Source organism: Engystomops pustulosus, chromosome 3 (genome assembly GCF_040894005.1).
Source record: "Engystomops pustulosus chromosome 3, aEngPut4.maternal, whole genome shotgun sequence".
NCBI lineage: Eukaryota > Metazoa > Chordata > Amphibia > Anura > Leptodactylidae > Engystomops > Engystomops pustulosus.
In genome coordinates this window covers 10,390,502-10,412,058 of record NC_092413.1, presented here as the reverse complement: position 1 = coordinate 10,412,058, position 21,557 = coordinate 10,390,502, and the positions used below count along the sequence as shown (strand labels likewise).

At 43.9% G+C, this 21,557-nt stretch overlaps 1 protein-coding gene across 7 annotated transcripts in view; it reads right to left on the bottom strand.

The window, feature by feature from the left end:
- CDC42BPA (CDC42 binding protein kinase alpha) overlaps positions 1 to 21,557 on the bottom strand; it is a 148,050-nt gene that overhangs the window by 105,750 nt on the left and 20,743 nt on the right. For all 7 annotated transcript variants that reach the window (XM_072139995.1, XM_072139999.1, XM_072139997.1 and 4 more), the window contains exon 2: positions 5,478 to 5,569. In XM_072139995.1, the coding sequence (XP_071996096.1) occupies positions 5,478 to 5,569 (92 nt within the window). The remainder of the gene's footprint in view (positions 1 to 5,477; positions 5,570 to 21,557) is intronic.

The window sequence follows — 21,557 nt, the reverse complement described above, 5'->3', positions numbered from 1 at the left end:
GGCTGCAGAGAGCACAGAGCACAGCGCACAGCAGTGTGAGGTCTGTTACACATCTCTCCAGGGACAATACATAACACTGGCTGCAAAGAGCACAGAGCACAGCAGTGTGAGGTCTGATTACACATCTCTTCAGGGACAATACATAACACTGGCTGCAGAGAGCACAGAGCACAGCAGTGTGAGGTGTGATTACACAGCTCTTCAGGGACAATACATAACACTGGCTGCAGAGAGCACAGAGCACAGCAGTGTGAGGTCTGATTACACATCTCTCCAGGTACAATACATAACACTGGCTGCAGAGAGCACAGAGCACAGCAGTGTGAGGTCTGATTACACATCTCTTCAGGGACAATACATAACACTGGCTGCAGAGAGCACAGAGCACAGCAGTGTGAGGTCTGATTACACATCTCTCCAGGTACAATACATAACACTGGCTGCAGAGAGCACAGAGCACAGCAGTGTGAGGTCTGATTACACATCTCTCCAGGGACAATACATAACACTGGCTGCAGAGAGCACAGAGCACAGCAGTGTGAGGTCTGATTACACATCTCTCCAGAGACAATACATAACACTGGCTGCAGAGAGCAAAGAGCACAGCAGGGTGAGAACACAACCCAGGGGACTCAGAGAAGCTACAATATTGGAATATAAATCCATATATCACGTTTCTGGTGCTAGTAACAATATACACACAGGTTTATTACACAACTCTCTAGGGGAAATACCCAGCACTGACTGCAGAGAACACAGAGCACAGCAGTGTGACGACACTCCCGGGATATAAATACATTTTTCACTGCTACTGACAAAGTATCGAGGTAATCTCAAACACAAAAAATATACAAGCAGTCCCCTACTTAAGAACACCTGACTTACAGACGCCCCCTTAGGGTGGATTTTATGGAGGGAATTTTTGGAGACATCCTGATATGTGGAATTTCCCCAATGAAGGCTAAAATTCAGAAGAATACATTAGACGTGTTGCGCATTCGAGCGTTTTCCCAAAACTTTGATATTGATGACCTGTGTTTAGAAAAGGTCATTGATATCAGATTGGGGGTAGGGATGGGGGTGTCTGGGCCGTACCCTCATCAGTCAGCTGACCCCGGATGCCCCCCAGGCACTGGTCCTACATAATGAAATCAGCAGGATACAACATGGCGGTGACCTTCCGGGTCACAATCTTCCCATCATCATATTTTTAGGAATAGGAAGTGGTGTCTGGAAGGATTTTCCATTTATAAGGATCTTATCTTATAAAATCTTATAAGAATTTCTAGTTTTTATAGACAATGTCATAAGTGAATGTGCCGCAAGTAACGATATACCGTGGATGAGCAGACGGGGTCTGAGGGAGTCGCCGGCCACAATGGGGGGCTTTGTAGAGCCGCATCCGTTCCTCCTGGCAGTAATGGGGTTAATCCGGTCCAAATGAGACGAGTCACGAGACGCATGTAACCTCATTATGTGCCTCGTTCGCAGACATCTTACATTGAAGACTGACTGTGAATGAACTGGAGCCTATAAGGTCATCTCCTGAAATACTCTGTGCTGCTGTGGATCTACTTCTGGTGGACTTCTGTCTTGTCTCCTTTCCCTCCACTAGTCAGTAACATCATCATATTCCCCATCACATAGAGCCGCAGCCTGACTATCATTAACACCAGCACGCTCCTGAAATACTCTGCACTGCTGCAACTATGACAATCTCTTTGTCTTCTTTGTCTTTGTCTTCCTACTAGTTCCCCTCCATATTATGGTACAGCCCTGTATCACCGCCCCTCTATGAACGCTCTCCTCTCCTGACATACTCTGTGCTGCTGTGGGTCTGGGTACTGTCATGCAGGGACTGCCCCGTCTCATACAGCCCTGTCCTGAGATAACGGGGTCGTGGACCTGCACCCCAGGATACGATGTTCTCCTTTAAATCTGAGTCAGAGCTGCGGATGTGACTGTGAGGATCACTCATCATCCACCATCTGGACGACGCTTCCCACCAAGCAAATATGAGAAGCTGCAGCGCAGGAATATAAGGAATATATGGCGTTTTGAACCCGTTTTTGTGCCGTTTTTAAGCAATCCGTTAAAAAACGCATGTGTTTTTGAAAATAAATCTTTTTTTCCCCATTTTTGTCCATCTTTCCCAATTATCATAATTATCATAAAAACGGACAAAAACTGAAAAAAAAAAAAACCGATGCCTTTCCAAAAAAACGCATGCATTTTCAAAAACGCATGCGTTTTTTAACGGACTGCTTAAAAACGGCCCAAAAACGGGTTCAAAACGCCACGTGTGCCGCCGACCTAATAACCCCTTACCATAATTATATTATAACTCTAAGCCAGACCACTCCTGAAAGCAGCACAGAGGATTTCAGGAAAGGTGTGCACTGATATTGTTAGGGCTAGTGAGCTACGACTTTATGTGATGACTTGTATATGTGTATATGGGCCATAGATAGGAAGAGGGATAGGGAGTTTTATAGTGGGGGCAGCTGAGTAACTAGCAGCACAGAGTATTTCAGCAGATTATTGTGCTGACTTCAGATGAGGTGTCAGTCAGGGTGAAGACACACGTGGCGTTTTTAGGCCGTTTTTGGGCCATTTTTACTAAGTGCGTTTTCGGATCGTAAAAAACGCATGCGTTTTTGTCAGTTTTTCCGAATTTGCGCAATTAAAAACGGACAAAAACGCATGCATTTTTAAAAAACGCAAGAGTTTTTAAAAACCGGATGCGTTTTTTTAATGCATTCGTTTTTAATGATCTGAAACTAAAAACGGCCCAAAATGGCCTAAACACGCCACGTGTGTCTTCACCCTAAGAGATACACCGTAGAAGGAGCAGGGGCGGTTACAAAGCAGCGCAGAGTATTTTGAGGAAGGGTGCGCTGACCTTGTGGAGAGTAAAAAGCAGGTGGAGGAGATGGTCCTCAGCAGCACAGAGTGTTTCAGGAGAGGGGTGTGCTGATCTAGTTAGAGGATGTGATCACTCCAATTATGTGATGCCATGAAAAGGCTAGAGGCAAGTATTGGATGGCTACACGGTGGAAGAATCATGGTTCCCCGCAGCACAGAGTATTTCAGGAGAGGAATGCACTGATGATACAGGGGGCAGTGATCTGTACTCTCATCTGATGAGATTACTGGGAATTGGGTTGTACATGACAGGATAAGAGAAGGGATAGAGAGAAAAGAGAGAGGTATATACTGAAGTGTATATACAGGGCAAACAGCAATGTCTGCAGCAGCACAGAGTATTTCAGGTATACAGCCTGCAGATCATGGGGGGGGAGGATAAATGGTCTATCTAATCACATGATAATGTCAGCTCTACGTATGCAAAGAGGAGTGCCATACGAGAGACAGATGGGCAATATAGACAGCAGCACAGAGTATTTCAGTAGACAAGACTGCTCAGGTATGTATTGGAAGGGGAAGGATCTTTAGCAGCACAGAGTATGTCAGGAACATGCTGTCCTTTCATGTGCTGATGTCAGTGAGGATAGAGCTGATGATATGGTGTATGGAGGAGCATCTCCAGCAGCACAGAGTATTTCAGGAACATGCTGTCCTTTCATGTGCTGATGTCAGTGAGGATAGAGCTGATAATATGGTGTATGGGGGAGCATCTCCAGCAGCACAGAGTATGTCAGGAACATGCTGTCCTTTCATGTGCTGATGTCAGTGAGGATAGGCCTGATGATATGGTGTATGGGGGAGCATCTCCAGCAGCACAGAGTATGTCAGGAACATGCTGTCCTTTCATGTGCTGATGTCAGTGAGGATAGAGCTGATAATATGGTGTATGGGGGAGCATCTCCAGCAGCACAGAGTATGTCAGGAACATGCTGTCCTTTCATGTGCTGATGTCAGTGAGGATAGAGCTGATAATATGGTGTATGGGGGAGCATCTCCAGCAGCACAGAGTATGTCAGGAACATGCTGTCCTTTCATGTGCTGATGTCAGTGAGGATAGAGCTGATGATATGGTGTATGTGGGAGCATCTCCAGCAGCACAGAGTATGTCAGAAACATGCTGTCCTTTCATGTGCTGATGTCAGTGAGGATAGAGCTGATAATATGGTGTATGGGGGAGCATCTCCAGCAGCACAGAGTATGTCAGGAACATGCTGTCCTTTCATGTGCTGATGTCAGTGAGGATAGAGCTGATGATATGGTGTATGGGGGAGCATCTCCAGCAGCACAGAGTATGTCAGAAACATGCTGTCCTTTCATGTGCTGATGTCAGTGAGGATAGAGCTGATAATATGGTGTATGGGGGAGCATCTCCAGCAGCACAGAGTATGTCAGGAACATGCTGTCCTTTCATGTGCTGATGTCAGTGAGGATAGGGCTGATGATATGGTGTATGTGGGAGCATCTCCAGCAGCACAGAGTATGTCAGGAACATGCTGTCCTTTCATGTGCTGATGTCAGTGAGGATAGAGCTGATAATATGGTGTATGGGGGAGCATCTCCAGCAGCACAGAGTATGTCAGGAACATGCTGTCCTTTCATGTGCTGATGTCAGTGAGGATAGAGCTGATAATATGGTGTATGGGGGAGCATCTCCAGCAGCACAGAGTATGTCAGGAACATGCTGTCCTTTCATGTGCTGATGTCAGTGAGGATAGAGCTGATAATATGGTGTATGGAGGAGCATCTCCAGCAGCACAGAGTATGTCAGGAACATGCTGTCCTTTCATGTGCTGATGTCAGTGAGGATAGGCCTGATGATATGGTGTATGGGGGAGCATCTCCAGCAGCACAGAGTATGTCAGTAACATGCTGTCCTTTCATGTGCTGATGTCAGTGAGGATAGGGCTGATGATATGGTGTATGGGGGAGCATCTCCAGCAGCACAGAGTATGTCAGGAACATGCTGTCCTTTCATGTGCTGATGTCAGTGAGGATAGGCCTGATAATATGGTGTATGGGGGAGCATCTCCAGCAGCACAGAGTATGTCAGTAACATGCTGTCCTTTCATGTGCTGATGTCAGTGAGGATAGAGCTGATAATATGGTGTATGGGGGAGCATCTCCAGCAGCACAGAGTATGTCAGGAACATGCTGTCCTTTCATGTGCTGATGTCAGTGAGGATAGGCCTGATAATATGGTGTATGGGGGAGCATCTCCAGCAGCACAGAGTATGTCAGGAACATGCTGTCCTTTCATGTGCTGATGTCAGTGAGGATAGGCCTGATAATATGGTGTATGGGGGAGCATCTCCAGCAGCACAGAGTATGTCAGGAAGACACTGTTCTGTCCTTTGGCTTATTGATGCCATTGAGAAAGGGACGGTATCAGTGCCTTCTGATACTATAGTATTTCCAGCAGCACAGAGTATGTCAGGATCACATAGCCGTGACCTTTCATGTGATGAGGTCAGGGCTGTATGTGATAATAATCTTATAATCCAGCATCTGATGGATACCAGATTACAGAAATACACACTCCGCTTCCTCACCTCCCCAAAAGCGCCTCTTCCGATCACTTTGAGAATTTCGAAGTCCTCCTTGTGTAGCCTCAGCTGCTTCACTTTTTCGGCAAACGGTTTAGCTGCAAAACAAAGAAAAAAAGGGAAAAAAAATGTAAATCTCTTTCATCCGTGATATAACTCATATAATATAACATTACACCCATCGGCGGCAGCACCCTCCCTCCTCTCCTGTTTGTTACAGTGTATCCCTCTGGCCCCCCTTAGCTCACAGAGCATTGTCTAAACTGGATGCAATTGTAACAAAACTTCAGCTGTAGAAAGTCATTCCATAGATCTCACATGTCCTTACATTATCCGCACAGGCAATTGGTCCGATGGAAACTGTGTAATACTTTATGTCTCCTGTGGTGGCGCTATAATGTATGGAGTCTAATCACTAGACGCCCTAGGAAAACTAGAGTGACACTTGGGTAACACACAGGGATTTGCCAAAGCGAAGGTCATATAATTGTATATTTAAAAACTGCAGCAAAGAGTTAAATGCCCGTGGTCTGTCCCACCAGCGAACCTGCATAAAATAATCTCATATTTTCCCAAATAACAAGCAACATTTCCCATAACTGCCCCTTTGATGACTTATGATGTCTAAAACAGCCTGGGGTTAAAGTTCAGTAGATTACTAAAGGTCACAGTGGGCCGTTTTTAACTAGGGGTCATCTGTAAGTCGGGTGTCCTGAAAGGGGTTGTCTGTTTTCAGCAAATAATTGATATGGTTTGTGAAAGGAAAAGTTAATTTCCATTATAATTTCTACATCAATTCCTCACAGTTTGTCTGGATTAAGGCCCCATTCACACGGCCGTATGGGGGACATGTATACGGGGATGTATATACGTCCCCCATTAGGTCGGCAATGGGCGCGTGGCACCGCACCGTTCCATATACGTGAAAAGATAGGACTGTCCTATCTTCTCTCAGCATACGGCGCCGTACGCCATATATCCCTATGGCGCCGACGTGTGCCCCCCGTGCTACGGTATTACGCCTTAGGCTACATTCACACTACAGTATGGGGGACATATATACAGTCGATATACGTCCCCCATATACTTCTATGGGCTCACTGCACCCTATGGGAGCGGTACGGGGCAGAACACGTGCGGCACCGTACCGCTCCATAGCCCGGGGAAAGATAGGACCTGTCCTATCTTTTCCCATATTACGGCGCCGCGGCCATATATTGCTATGGAGAGGGGCGGGGGTGAGCTGCGCTCACCTCCTCCTCCTCTCCCCGCGATGCCGTTTGCCCACCGTGCTACGGTGTGGCGGGCTCACGGCAGTGTGCATGTAGCCTTAACCTGTTTTTCTTCACTTCTGGAAGTGCAAGCAGTTGTTTTAACATTTCCACAGCTGCTTACACTTCCAGAAATGAAGAAAACGGATTCAAACCAGTTAAACGTGGTGCGATTTCAGTGTGTTTGAAAAACGGTCGCACGACTCGGAATAATCAGAGCCATGCTAATGGCTTGTGCACCTGTGTGACATCACGTACGCGCACCGGCTCCATCCATTCCGGCATCCGGTGAGCTGAACACCTTTTTGTTTTGTTTTTTATTCACAGATTCTATAAAACCTCCAATCTATAAACAAACGCCATCCTATAAATCCACATTTCTCTGAACATTTCTGGTGACAGGACGGGTGTAATATGAATGTAGATTATCCGCAGAATCTCGGGAACATTCCAGTGTTGTTCCCAGGGGTTGTCCACGCTCCGTAAACACATAAACAGTCATTAGTGAGCGGACGGTGAAGATATCATCGATATCTATTTCCAGGGCCGCAGGACGGGCATCGTGGGAAATCTCCTAAGCGTCTTGTGAGGAGATGGAGGGTGCGGGGCAGAGTGTGGCGGGTGACGTCTATGAATGGGGCTGAGCGGATTCATTCACCTCCTGAGGGCTGCAATGAATGAATCGGCCTCCTCTCATTGAGCGGGGGGAGGGTGAATGACACGACGTGGCCAGAAAGCCTCATCACCGGGAGCCGCAGTGATAACGCCACATTCACTGTCTCCATGGCAACAGTAGCCATTTTGTAGTCTCATCACTACTAGTGGGAGCCAGTGCTTTACGGGCAGTGGGGTGGGGGGGGGGGGGTGAAGGTAACCGTGTTTCTGGAAGCCATTTTGTCTCATTTCACCTTTTACATTACTTCAACTTACTGATATTAAAGGGGACTTCCATTGTTACGGGACCAGAACGGGGGGAAAATACCTAATAAAATGAACGGACTTCCTGCCTCCGGCAGCATGGTCTCTGCGCCCACATTTTACAATGCCACGAGATGACATCAGCAGCGACATCACCATGACCATGTGACCGTGGACGTTACTGTGTAAACAGATAATTGGGAAAAACGGACAAAAACGGATGCGGTTTTAAACTGACTGAAACACATGCTTAAAAACGGACCAAAAACACCATGTGTGGCGTCACCCTTACTCAGCCTCCCCCTTTCCTGTGAAATTAAAAAATCCCTTTAAGAATTTGCCAACTAGCCTGGAGGTTTCCTGTTATATAGAAAACCCCTTTAAAAATTCCTTTATGAGACCAGGGGATTACAGAGAAACTAGAGAATCCCTTTAAGGATTTCTTCATTAGCTCAGGGGTTTCAAGTAAACAAAAAAAACCCTCTAAGGATTCCATCAGTGGCACAGGGGTTTGAAACATGGTGTTTTGAACCCGTTTTTGGTCCCTTTTTAAGCAGTCCGTTAAAAAAAACGCATGCGTTTTTTGAAAACACGTACATTCTTTGAAAACGCATCCGTTTTTGACAGGTTTTACCAAATATCTTAATTAAAACTGGTCAAAACCGGATGCGTTTCCGAAAAACTGTGGGGCAAAAACGTTGTTTAAGTAAAACGCCACGTGTGTCATCACCCTTTAAGTATTCCTTCATTTCTGTAGCTACTTTAATTCCATGACAACACTTTCTGCCTCATTACAAAAACACTAGGCCTCATCTAACGGACTCTTATAGTCTCCGCCATAGCAACCAATCAGAGTTCATTTTGTTGCACTAAAATCAAATAAGCTGCACTGTGATTGGGCAGCAAAGGGCAAAAAGCATCCATTTAGACCTGACTGGCCTAGAAAATAAAATTTTCCACTTCAAATTTCCTCATATAACACAAAAACACACATGCCCACTTAGATAAGCCGCCATTTACCCGTGGATAGCGATGTCCGCAAAATTTTACCTCAGAATTGTGCGCCCGTTAGTAACCACGAGAGGGTGGAGTTTAAAGCCGACCCTGACAAATTCCATAATTTCCATAACACATAACCATCCCTGAATCTTGTGTGAAAATTTGAAAGTAATATCTAACTCCTAGACTGAGATCTGACCCCTAGAAGTTACAGGCCCAAAGCCTGAGGCTGCGTTCACACGTGGTGTTTACATTGCGTTTTGAGCCTGAGGGTTAATAAAACCTTGTCTGATTTAGGTCAGGCGCGGTGTTAACATTCAAATTTGTGCAAATGTAAATCCTGCGCTGCTGTTTATCTCACAGAACTGTCTGCGCTAGATGCAACTGTAACAAACCATCAGCTGTGAAAAGAATTAGGCCTGTACATGTGATCAATAACGTTCTCGGTTGTGTTTCGTTTTCGTTCATTTCTGAAACGCATTGGAAATGGTCACGAGTGCATGAGGCTTGATAGCAAGCACATATTGACGTGTACTCTAGTCACAAACAAAGCTGCATTCACAATGTTGTTGTGCACCTGTGCCCACACAAAATGAACCTCTTGCGTTCTTCGGACTACATCTCCTGTGACGCTTTACACCAGCTTTCAGCACACTGCTAGAACAGACACCAAATAATATTCTGTATGCAGCTCTGGATGTGACTGGAGCGGGGTACAAAAGTCAATACAGGATAAAATGTGAATGGGCTGGTTCGTATAGTCCGGGCTTATCGGGGCATGCTGGGAGTTGTAGTGTTTTACAGGGTCACGAGACACTGATATATGGGAAGGATCAGGACACTTGATATCTCCCTCCAGCAGCCGGAGAGTCAATTAACCCACTTGGCCCTTAAGGACAGAAGTTCGCACAGCGCCAGGCGACTCGGGTGTCACAACACAGGAAGCCATTATATTGAGGAGACGCACAACACACATGAAGACCACGCACGAAAATCTCCAAAAACCAAATTCTAGTTCTACGTGTCAGTCTTTACTGCAGCTGTAGTGTTCTATTCAAGCAGATCAGGATAAGGAGCTTCTACATAATACCAGAATTTTCACATTATCTCACTCGTGGAACCACAAAAATTCAAAAGGGGGCAATTGCTATCTGTTATCAGCCACTTCAGGGTAGGCTTTTACTAGACGGGTTTAAGTTTTAAGTCCAAAGATCACAGTCCTGCAGCTACTAACACCACACATAAAGGTAAGATTACACGTTACACACTTCTCTCCATAACCAACACTGGATGCAGAGAACACAGAAGTTTGAAGACAGATTTCAATGGACTTGGAGAAGCTACAATCCTGGAATATACATCCATATTTCATAGTCCTGCTGCTACTAACAACATACACAAAGATCTCTCCAGGGACAATACCCAAACTGCACAAGGAGAGAAGGGACTATGGGACGGCTCAGTGCAGGGAGCTAAGAACACATCATTGGGAGTCCCAAGTACAGTCCCAAGTACAGTCCCGAAATACAGATTCCATTTTTCACAGTCCTGCTTCTACTAATAATATATACAATGGTCAGATAACACATCTCTCTAGGGGGCAATACCTAAACTTGGCTGCAGCTGTATGGTCACACCTGCTGACAGGATCCCTTTAAGAGGAGAATTTATTGTGCCGTCTAAGCTCATATTTTGGCACAAAAAAATAATAATTTTTTGCAGAAACCAATCTTTTTGACAAAACTTTGAGTTTTTATTGTCTTAAAGGGTCAACCGCTATCACCCCTGCAATCCTCAGAAAAGAGGTCCACAAGTCCCTCTGACCAGACCCATATCAAAAGGGATTTCCCGGAAGTACTAAAAAGTTAGAACCCCTTTACTTAAGGGCATCCCCCTCCTCAGTTTTGGTAGCTCTCCCCCTAGGTCTTTCCAGTTGACAAACATTTTCCAGCTTTTGTACGAATTCATCCCGTCCAAAGACCATATCCAACTGGAAAAATCACCCTGGCTCGTAATGCAAGGAACTTGCGCCAAATTCACACTAGTGCAGACGCACATATTACATTAATGTAACCTTTGGGCTAAGAGGGGTACGGTTCAGTTTGTGAAGTGTCCACAGGGGGCAGTATAAAGCAGACAGACCCCCATATGTGTAAAATACTATTTACTCTCACTTTTTCAGACAATTTTAGGATCTCTGCTTGCTCTCAGTGAATGGAAAAATTTTGATTACTACTAAGTGCAGGACTATAGGGACAACTGCAACACATTGCAGAGTGCAAACAAAGCAACGATGTGATAACATGTAATGAGCCACTTGGCCGCCCCTCTGCCTGCGCTGATACAATGTTACGACACAATAGGAAGAGAACAATGTTGTGGCTCAGGCCGGGAAGTGGCGGCTCCGGCGACCTCGCTTCACCTGTGGGCCGCTTCTGTTTTCTTTCCTGCCTGGTACACATCGTCTACATACATGTGATATAACACGCTGCAATATTTACTAGAGTCTCAGCAAACAGCAGAATCCTGAGTACAAGCAGAGCGCAGGAAAATAAATACACCAGACGGCGCTCCCCACAGGACACCAGGCGAACAGCAACACAAAAGATAGATGACATCTACAGAAAGAAGAATGTATCTCAATATCTGATCATACATCCTACAGCATCCCCTGACTGATCAGTGTCTCCACATAGAATGCTCAGGTCATATGTCTCGTATGTACACACCAGGAGAAGAGTGAGTGCACCTCTGGAGTATAATACAGGATGTAACTCAGGATCAGTACAGGATAAGTAATGTCATGTATGTACACAGTGACTGCACCAGCAGCAGAATAGTGAGTGCAGCTCCGGAGTATAATGCAGGATGTAACTCAGGATCAGTACAGGATAAGTAATGTCATGTATGTACACAGTGACTGCACCAGCAGCAGAATAGTGAGAGCAGCTCTGGAGTATAATACAGGATGTAACTCAGGATCAGTACAGGATAAGTAATGTCATGTATGTACACAGTAACTGCACCAGCAGCAGAATAGTGAGTGCAGCTCTGGGGTATAATACAGGATGTAACTCAGGATCAGTACAGGCTAAGTAATGTCATGTATGTACACAGTGACTGCACCAGCAGCAGAATAGTGAGTGCAGCTCTGGGGTATAATACAGGATGTAACTCAGGATCAGTACAGGCTAAGTAATGTCATGTATGTACACAGTGACTGCACCAGCAGCAGAATAGTGAGTGCAGCTCTGGGGTATAATACAGGATGTAACTCAGGATCAGTACAGGATAAGTAATGTCATGTATGTACACTGTGACTGCACCAGCAGAATAGTGAGTGCAGCTCTGGAGTATAATACATGATGTACTGTAACTCAGGATCAGTACAGGATAAGTAATGTCATGTATGTACACAGTGACTGCACCAGCAGCAGAATAGTGAGTGCAGCTCTGGGGTATAATACAGGATGTAACTCAGGATCAGTACAGGATAAGTAATGTCATGTATGTACACCGTGACTGCACCAGCAGCAGAATAGTGAGTGCAGCTCTGGAGTATAATGCAGGATGTAACTCAGGATCAGTACAGGATAAGTAATGTCATGTATGTACACAGTGACTGCACCAGCAGCAGAATAGTGAGTGCAGCTCTTTGGTATAATACAGGATGTAACTCAGGATCAGTACAGGATAAGTAATGTCATGTATGTACACAGTGACTGCACCAGCAGCAGAATAGTGAGTGCAGCTCTGGAGTATAATAGAGGATGTAACTCAGGATCAGTACAGGGTAAGTAATGCCATTACATGTCCCTGGATCACAGCTCTGCTCCTGCAGATGATCTTCTGTTCTAGGTTCCCACCAGTACCATTTCCTGTAATATCCATATCTCCTACATACAATCTACAGAACTTTTCCATGTGTCTCCCATGTGTTAATCTCCTAGACCCATCATTATTCCCGGCTCAGTGTGGATCGACCCTTGGATCACAGAGAACCATGAGAACTCCTGATATCAGATCCATCCTCAGTCTTAAAGGAATTTTCCAATTGTTTGTAAATAAAGATTAACCATTGGAGAGCACAAATTCCTCACAAACTTTAAATATCTCACATGTCATAAGATCTCTGCTTACTGTCAGTGAATGGATGCTTTCCTGTTAAAGCCATCCTGACCTTGTAGAGGTCACATGATTAGGACAAGTTCACCTCTCCCTACATCTCACCTTTGCTCCCTACATCTATCTATTGCTTCCCCCTCAGGTGGGGCAGACATGACATATGTTATGGGGCAGAGGTGCGGAGCGGCAGCCATTGTGGTGACAGACAATGGAGAACAGCAGGTGAGAGGAGATGCTTACAATGGCGACCCCCGGCTGGGACCTGTGTCACACATAACCCCGGTACAGAGCAGAGGGTCACTGCAGGACAGCAGAGGGGGTCATCTGCCTTACAATCCAACATTGACGCCAGCACAGAGGGGGTCCTGGGGGGCACAGGTGGCACCAGTGACATTATTATGGTTTACTTTTCCAATATGCTTCAGTCCCTCAGCGATTTCCCCAGCTCTGCTTACTGTCAGTGAATGTGATTGTCCAGTCATGACAATCCTGGGTTTGGTATTTATATAGGATCTGGTCTGGGGTCTAATATCAATATAGGGGTCTGTACTAGAGTCTGATGTTCATACAGGGGTCTAGTCTGGGGTCCAATAATAATATAGGAGACCGATCTGGGGTCTGATATTAATATAGGAGTCTGGTCTGGGGTCTGATATTAATATAGGAGTCTGGTCTGGGGTCTGATATTAATATAGGAGACCGATCTGGGGTCTGATATTAATAGAGTCTGGTCTGGGTCCTGATAATTGTATAGGGGCCTTATCTGGGACCTGACATTAATAGAGACTGGTCTGGGGTCTAATATTCATATAGGTGTCTGATAATTAAATAAGGGTCTAGTCTGGGGCCTGATATATAATTATCAGACCCCAGACCAGACTCTATTAATATCAAGCCCCAGACTAGACCCTTATATAATTATCAGACCCCAGACCAGACTCTATTAATATCAAGCCCCAGACTAGACCCTTATATAATTATCAGACCCCAGACCAGACTCTATTAATATCAAGCCCCAGACTAGACCCTTATATAATTATCAGACCCCAGACCAGACTCTTAATATCAAGCCCCAGACTAGACCCTTATATAATTATCAGACCCCAGACCAGACTCTATTAATATCAAGCCCCAGACTAGACCCTTATATAATTATCAGACCCCAGACCAGACTAATTATATAAGGGTCTGGTGTCTGATAATTATATAGGAGTCTGGTCTGGGTCCTGATAATTATATAATTACAATTATAAAATAGACAGTTCCGACTTACATACAAATTCAACTTAAGAACAAAACTGCAGAGCCGATCTTGTACGTAACGCGGGGGCTGCTTGTATATTTAGGGGATGGTCATGTGCCTAGTGTGGGTTCTGATATAATATAGGGGGCTTCATTTCTGTTGTTTGACCCCTCCCTCGATGATATTCCATTGTTCTGTGTTCCCTTTGATAATACAGGAGGCCTATAGGCGGCCATTACCTCCTGTATTGATTATGTAGGGGGAGGGGGCATCAAGCCCCTCTGTGCCACACTTAGGGGTTAGGATAGGCAGCTGCTCACCCCCTGCCAGCCTGAGGTCATTGGTTATAGGACCCAAAGACTGACAGCTGCTCCACAGCAAACTGGACAGAGCCCCTCCTAAGCCCAGCAGGAAAGGGGGAGGGGGCACATAGTATATGGAGGGGGCAGCCATCAGTATAACACGTGGGTGCTGAGCATATCCCAGGCCTGGGAACTGAGGCTGCAGAGTATGTGAGCAATGTCTGCACAGACGCCCAAGGTCAATGACATCCAACAAATGTTCTGCAGAGACTCCAAGGAGAAGGGGCGAGTCCTGAGGCGTGGGGGGCTCTGGCCATCTCTACGGGGACCCCAGCAGTGGCAAAAGACAACAGACCAAAAAAATACAAACTCTCACAGCTGAGGGTTTGTTACAATTGTATCCCTTCTAAAGAGGAGCACAAAGTCTGAGGGTGGTTGTTACAATGTATCAGTGCAGGTAAAAAGCCTCGGTATGGAATTCCACTCCCATTTGTCTAGACTGTAAACTGCAACAAACCCTCAGCTTTAAGAAGTATTCAACATTGCATCCATTCACTGACAGCAAGCAAAATGTATAAGAAAGTTGCCTACGATTGAATTATATTAGGATTAATTTCTCCCACAATTCCCTGTTCATCATGAGCTACCTGGTACATGAGTAGAATTCCTAAACTGCAGTGACCACTGACACACAACCAAAGACTCTGATTCTCTATAGTTTCAGTGTCCATCGTCCATAGCAACCAATCAGATTCATGTATTCATCTGTAGAGCTAATCAGGTGATCTCTCTGAGCCAATCAGCTATCAGGATCCAACTGGCAAATCAGGAGGGACTTACTCTATCCACTTTTTTGTCTAAGCCTCTTTCCAGCACAGTCAGAACTATTAATACAGATTTTTTTTTGGAATATAAACTGTATTTTCTACAAGGCTGACGCATCAGATACCCAGCTCCGGGAGGCCTTATTTACTCTGTCCTCCTTGATGTCCTCTGTCTTCCTTGAGTCGTTCATCAGAGCAACAGTCCACAGAAAGTGGCATGGGGCACTGGGTGTCTGGTGCTTTATCCTTATAGAAAATAAAGTTTTATATTTAAAAAAAAAAAAAAAAAAAATCGGTATTAATGGTTCCGATTGCATTTGGGAGGAGGGGAGGGAAAGTTCCTGAGCTGTTCCCCAGAGCAATTCTCCATAGTCACTGGCAGGCTACTAAGGCTTGGCACCTTGTTCTTTGTCCTTCTAGAAAATAAAGTTTTACATTACAAAAATTTTTGTAGAATTACAAAGAACAAGGCTCCAGCCCTCAGTCGCCCCATGGTTGCAACGGACAATTGCTCTGGTGAGTGATTACGGAAGGTCTTACTTTTCCCTCCTTGATGTCTCTCTTCCTCTAAAACGCAGAACTATTAATACAAATTTTTGTAAATAAAAAACTTTATTTTCAATAAGGACAACGCACCAGACTCACAGTGATGCACACCACTATCTATTGGCTTTTCTATGAACTATTAATACAGATTTTTCTTTTGAATGTAAAACTTTATTTTCTATGAGGACAATGCACGAGGCACCCAGCCCTTTGCTGCAGGCTGGTTTATACGGAAGATGGCTCTTGTGGACGACTCAGGAAGGCCTTCGTTTTCCCTCCATCATGCCTCCACCCCTTTCAAACATAGTGAGAACTATTAATACAGATTTTTCTTTTGAATGTAAAACTTTATATTCTATGAGGACAATGCACAAGGCACCCAGCCAAGGCACCCACCAATTTTTATAAGGAAGATGGCCCATGCCTCCACCCCTTTTAACCCCAGTGAGAACTACTAATACAGATTTTTTTTTAATGTACCGTAAAACTCTATGGACGATGGCTCCTGGCGCTTCAGTCATTGCTCTGTTACTCTGCCTCCTGACCCCACAGAGATAATATTCCAATTCTAGCACAAGCACCACATTGTCAGGATGCAGGAAGAGGAAGCAGCTGCTGGGAGAAGAGGCTAAAATAATCCCATTTACTGCCCACGCGTTATTCCACCCCGAGCCTGCAGGATGCTCCACACTTACACCCAAGTGTCTGGCACATCCTGGCAGAGCCGGGGACATCAAACAGGGACATCCCCTGTAACATATATCAGAGCCTTATACAGGTATCCCTCCCCTTCTGTGTCAGTCTCCACTGCAGGGCTGGAATTATATTCATTAAATATTCAATACAATTCATGGTTTTTCAAAAAACCTTGTGTATAACCCAACATCAATGATCTGAGCGGTAGACAAAGCTGTCAATCATTAACCCCATCAATGTAATAGGTGATTAGGAAGAGAGAAACCAAAAATACCACCTGCTCTTTGATTTTTATGTGAGGCTGATCTCTTCCTCGTGTAAATGTCTGTTAAGTGGAGACGCCCTTTAAGCGACTTATCTTTAAAGGATCCCGATCAATATAATTAAATGCTGACAATTACTGCGCTGTGAGGACGCGCTTTATGGCAGGTTTATAGAGCGGGATGGGGGGGGGGGTAACTCCCAGGAGGCGGAATACCCCCCCCCCCTCCAGTAAAAAGAGGCTTCTGCAGGTACAACTGTGTCCACCGCCAGCACTGGGACCGGAACACACTGATAATACAAGTATCCTACAGTGTATAGTCATCATATAATGTACAGTCATCCTATATAGGATCCTATAATACATAGGTCTTTCCTGCAGCATGAAGTGATTGTATATCTCATCTCAAAATATATAGTTATCCTATGGTATATACTTTATCATATACATCCTACAGTATACACTCATCCTGCATAGTATCCAATAATACAGTGTATACATATAGTATAGAATCAAGCTAGAAAATACCCTACAGCGTATCATCCAGCATATAATAAATTCTATAGTGTATCCCCCAGTCTATAGTCCATCCTATAATGTCCCATTCAGTCTATAGTGCATCCTCCAGTATATAGTGTATCATCCAGTTTATAGTGAATCCTATAGTGTATCCCCCAGTATATAGTGTATCCTATAATGTCCCATTCAGTCTATAGTCCATCCTATAATGTCCCATTCAGTCTATAGTGCATCCTCCAGTATATAGTGTATCATCCAGTATATAGTGAATCCTATAGTGTCCCCTTAAGTCTATATAGTGTATCCTATAATGTATCCTCCAGTCTATAGTGCATACTATAATGTCCCCTTAAGTCTATAGTGTATTATCCAGTATATAGTGTATTCTATAATGTATCCTCCAGTATATAGTGTATCATCCAGTATATAGTGTATTCTATAATGTATCCTCCAGTATACAGTGAATCCTATAGTGTATCCTGCAATGTATCCTCCAGTCTATAGTGCATCCTATAATGTCCCCTTAAGTCTATAGTGTATCATCCAGTATATAGTGTATTCTATAATGTATCATCCAGTGTATAGTGAATCCTATAGTGTATCCTATACTGTATCCTCCAGTCTATAGTGCATCCTATAATGTCATCTTCAGTCTATAGTGCATCCTTGAGTATATAGTGCATCCTCCAGTATATAGTGTATCATCCAGTATATAGTGAATCCTATAGTGTATCCTCCAGTATATAGTGTATCCTATAATGTATCCTCCAGTCTATAGTGTATCCCCCAGTATATAGTGACGCATATGGTGTAACCTCCAGTATATATTGTCTCCCACTCCTACAGTATCTAGTTAAATATCCAGTATATAATGAATCCTATAGTGTATCCTCCAGTAAGTAATGTCACCTATATTGTATCCTATAGAAGAACCTACAACATATAGTTAACTTATAATGTGTAATACACTATATACGTATCCTCTAGTATATGACAGCTCCTGCCCCGGGACTCCTTCCCATCCTCTACCCCCTATGTTGATGCAGGAGAACTCCTGACCTTGCCTTTTAAGGCTGAGCTCCACGTATGGATGTAATCCCCTAGGTAAACCACTAACTGCACATAGACAGTAAGTGATGACACAACAGATGTAGCAGAGCCGAGTTTGTCATGTCACATTACTCCTTGTGATACCTTCATTTATGGCATGAAATAACATGTAAACCTACATAATTCTACTGTGTGTTCATATAACGTCATCTGTTCTGACATATGGATCGCGGAATACGGATCGCATGATAAATTGTCTCTAGTGTAGCGATATAAGCATAGGAGGTAACGCCATTGTTGTAGTGACCGGCCGTGTAACCCAGTTTTTTTTAGGGGGTTGGAATTGTCTTTGGGACATTGAGATGTAGTCGTAGTCAGCCAGCCCTAGAATCCAGATATTATTTTTCCACGCAGGGTCCGATTATCTCAGGTCGTTTTTTTTGCATTCTTCAATTACAAATTTTAATAATCCTTCACCCCTCCCCCACCCCAATGCGTGATCATCTATCATGTAATACAGTACGGGGCTGGGAGCGCGACGGCGCAGAGCAAATCTGAAAACAATACAAAACGGTATTAGATAATGGGAAGATCACAGATTGCAGGTTTTCCTGGCCCAGTCTGCAGCTCACGCTGGTTCCAGGCAGTAGCAGACAGATCGTTTCCTTGTACGCTGGAGGCTGATTCCGAGCTGATGGTTTGTTTTCATGCAGCTGGCACAGTCCTCCAGACCCGCAGAGGAAAATCGTCCTCCCTTTTATAGTCAAAAATGTGCTCACACTTGGCTGGAACCAGCGGTGCACAGTCCCCATACAGCCCCCCTCCCTAACCCAGCAACATCAGATAAGCAGGACCTCTGCTGCCTTATTTACAGGCCAATAAACCCAAAACGCGTCAACGAATCGGAACATCCACAAATATGCGTGCAATGTATTTAAGCGACCGTTACATCAAAGGGCGGATACCAGGGGACAATGCAGCGGGAGAAGGGAAAAATAATTCCAATTGCTACAAACTTGTCTATATGAGAGTCATCCTACCCAAAACGCACTAAGCCTCTCAATGTAAGTGCGCCAAAGCGTAGAAAGATGTTCAACGCTGCAAAATGTATCAAACATGGCTAAAATGTGTGAAATGTCCCACAATGCGTGGAACCTAAAAAGTATCTCAAAACACTTCACTTCCCAAAACGCGTAGGAGCTTTCCCAGAATGTAAAATACACTTAAAATAGGTTGCTGCAACTTCCTCATAGAAAAAATCTAAAAAAAAAAGAGAGTAAACTTTCCCAAAATGTTGGTCTGAATCATTCAAAAATACATTTTAACCCAAAATGCTGGTCCGAGTCATCCAAATATACATTTTAACCCAAAAAAAACTATAATTTTTGGCAATTATCAAAACGTTTCTCGAAATGCATGCGAAATTCTCAAACGCGTCAGTCTCCTTAAAAAAAAAAGCCTCTTACACTTCCTTAACACACAGTTGAAAAGTCAAGCCTCCCAAAATGTGCGGTACCCTTATCCAACAAAGTATCTCAATGTGTAAAAATTTCCCAAAACGCGTAGCTCCTTTCCAAAGCAAATATCCCCAAAAATGTTCAACCCTCCCTTTCTTAATGAACTTAAACCTTCAAAATAAAAGTCCGTCCGCTCATCCAAATATTATTTCCTTCCATGGATATGCAGTACTAATGAACTGATCCAAAATGCGTCTGCACTCAAAAAACTAGTTAGAATTGGCATCAGGCTTCCCAGAATCTTTTTAAAGTTCATAACTTCATCATAAGACAATTAGAACATGAGAATGAAGCAGAAAATTTCCTAAATGATCATGATGTCTGTATACATCGGAACACTACCGTAACTTTGTGTGCCCAAAACGCGTGTCTACATTCTCAAAATGAAATTTTGAAATCCAAAATTTATGTAAACCCGATATCACATTGCATCAAATCCTCCTAAGGCAAACCTCCCGAAATGCGTGGTAACCCGAGCCCATACCTAGTACACAAACTATCCCGAAATGCGAGTGAACATGCATGATAATGCATGAGAAATCACTTGAATCAATCCTGCAATAGTGTCTGCCCCAAAACTCGTATTAACCTTCCCAAAATGCGTGAGCACCCATTCGAAATGTATCGTGCAGCTCAGATCTCGTGTTTACCAAAACTTGTCAGAATTGGAGTCAACTTTCCAAAAATCCCAAATTCATTGCATATCATAATATCACCCCAAAAAAAAAAATCCATGTACTCAAAATGCGTGAGCTCATCATAACACAATACTACAAAAAGCTGCAGGTTAAAATATTTTAGGAAGATTACAAGGGATTATAGAGAGAAATTAGTTTCCTTGTATGGATGTGACCAAATTCATAACTACTGAGGCTGTATTTGGCATGTGACCGAGACCAAAACGTGGACCTATCATCCCAAATTGAAAATCCTAACCAAAACGCGTGAGCTTCTTCTGCAAGTTCATTAATTTACCATCCCATAGCGGATACACTTCCCAAAAACGTGTCAACAACCTTTAAATATCTAATTTCATCCCACATATGAACATGAACCATTCCAAAATGCGTTAGTACTCCCGAAAACTATCAAAATTGGCATCGACCATCCCAAAATTCTTGAATTCACAATCAATTAGAACATGGAGAATGAATCAGGAGATGTCTTATATTTAACCCATCCTGGTCATAACATAATCTTGACAATAAGATCTCTGCAAATGTGTCCAAAACGCGTGTAAACATTCTAAAATTTTGCCAAAATCTGTGCAAATCCAAACTCCTCCAAATCTTGCCAAAAAAAAGGATGATTTTAGTAAACTTAATGCTTTAACCCCCTTAAAAAAAAAAAAAACAGGAAACTACTCAAAACGCGTGGGATCATCATGAATGCGACCGTAACAAGCAGCAGGCTAAATATTTCAAGGTGAATTACACAGGATTATAGAAAGCAATTAGTATCTCAGTGTGGAAACGACTGGCCTCATAATTACTGAGCCTTCTGCCGGCATGTGACCGAAGCGCGTGTGTCTACCTATCCACTCTAACACAAACCTTCCCAAAGTAAACAAAGGCAAAAAAAAAATACTAAAAGAGAGCAAATAGGAAGATGGTTGTCAGGAGGTCCTAAAGCCAGGCATGTGTCCGCAGAGTTCCCTGTACGCAGCGGCAGGGTCATAGGTCGCGTTGGCATCTTCCTGAACCACAGAATTTCCTGAAGTTATTTCAGTCAACTCAACTATACGGCCAATAAAATCCAAATTTCCATGACACAACCCCATAATAAACTTAACACATCATCTGGTGGAAAAATGC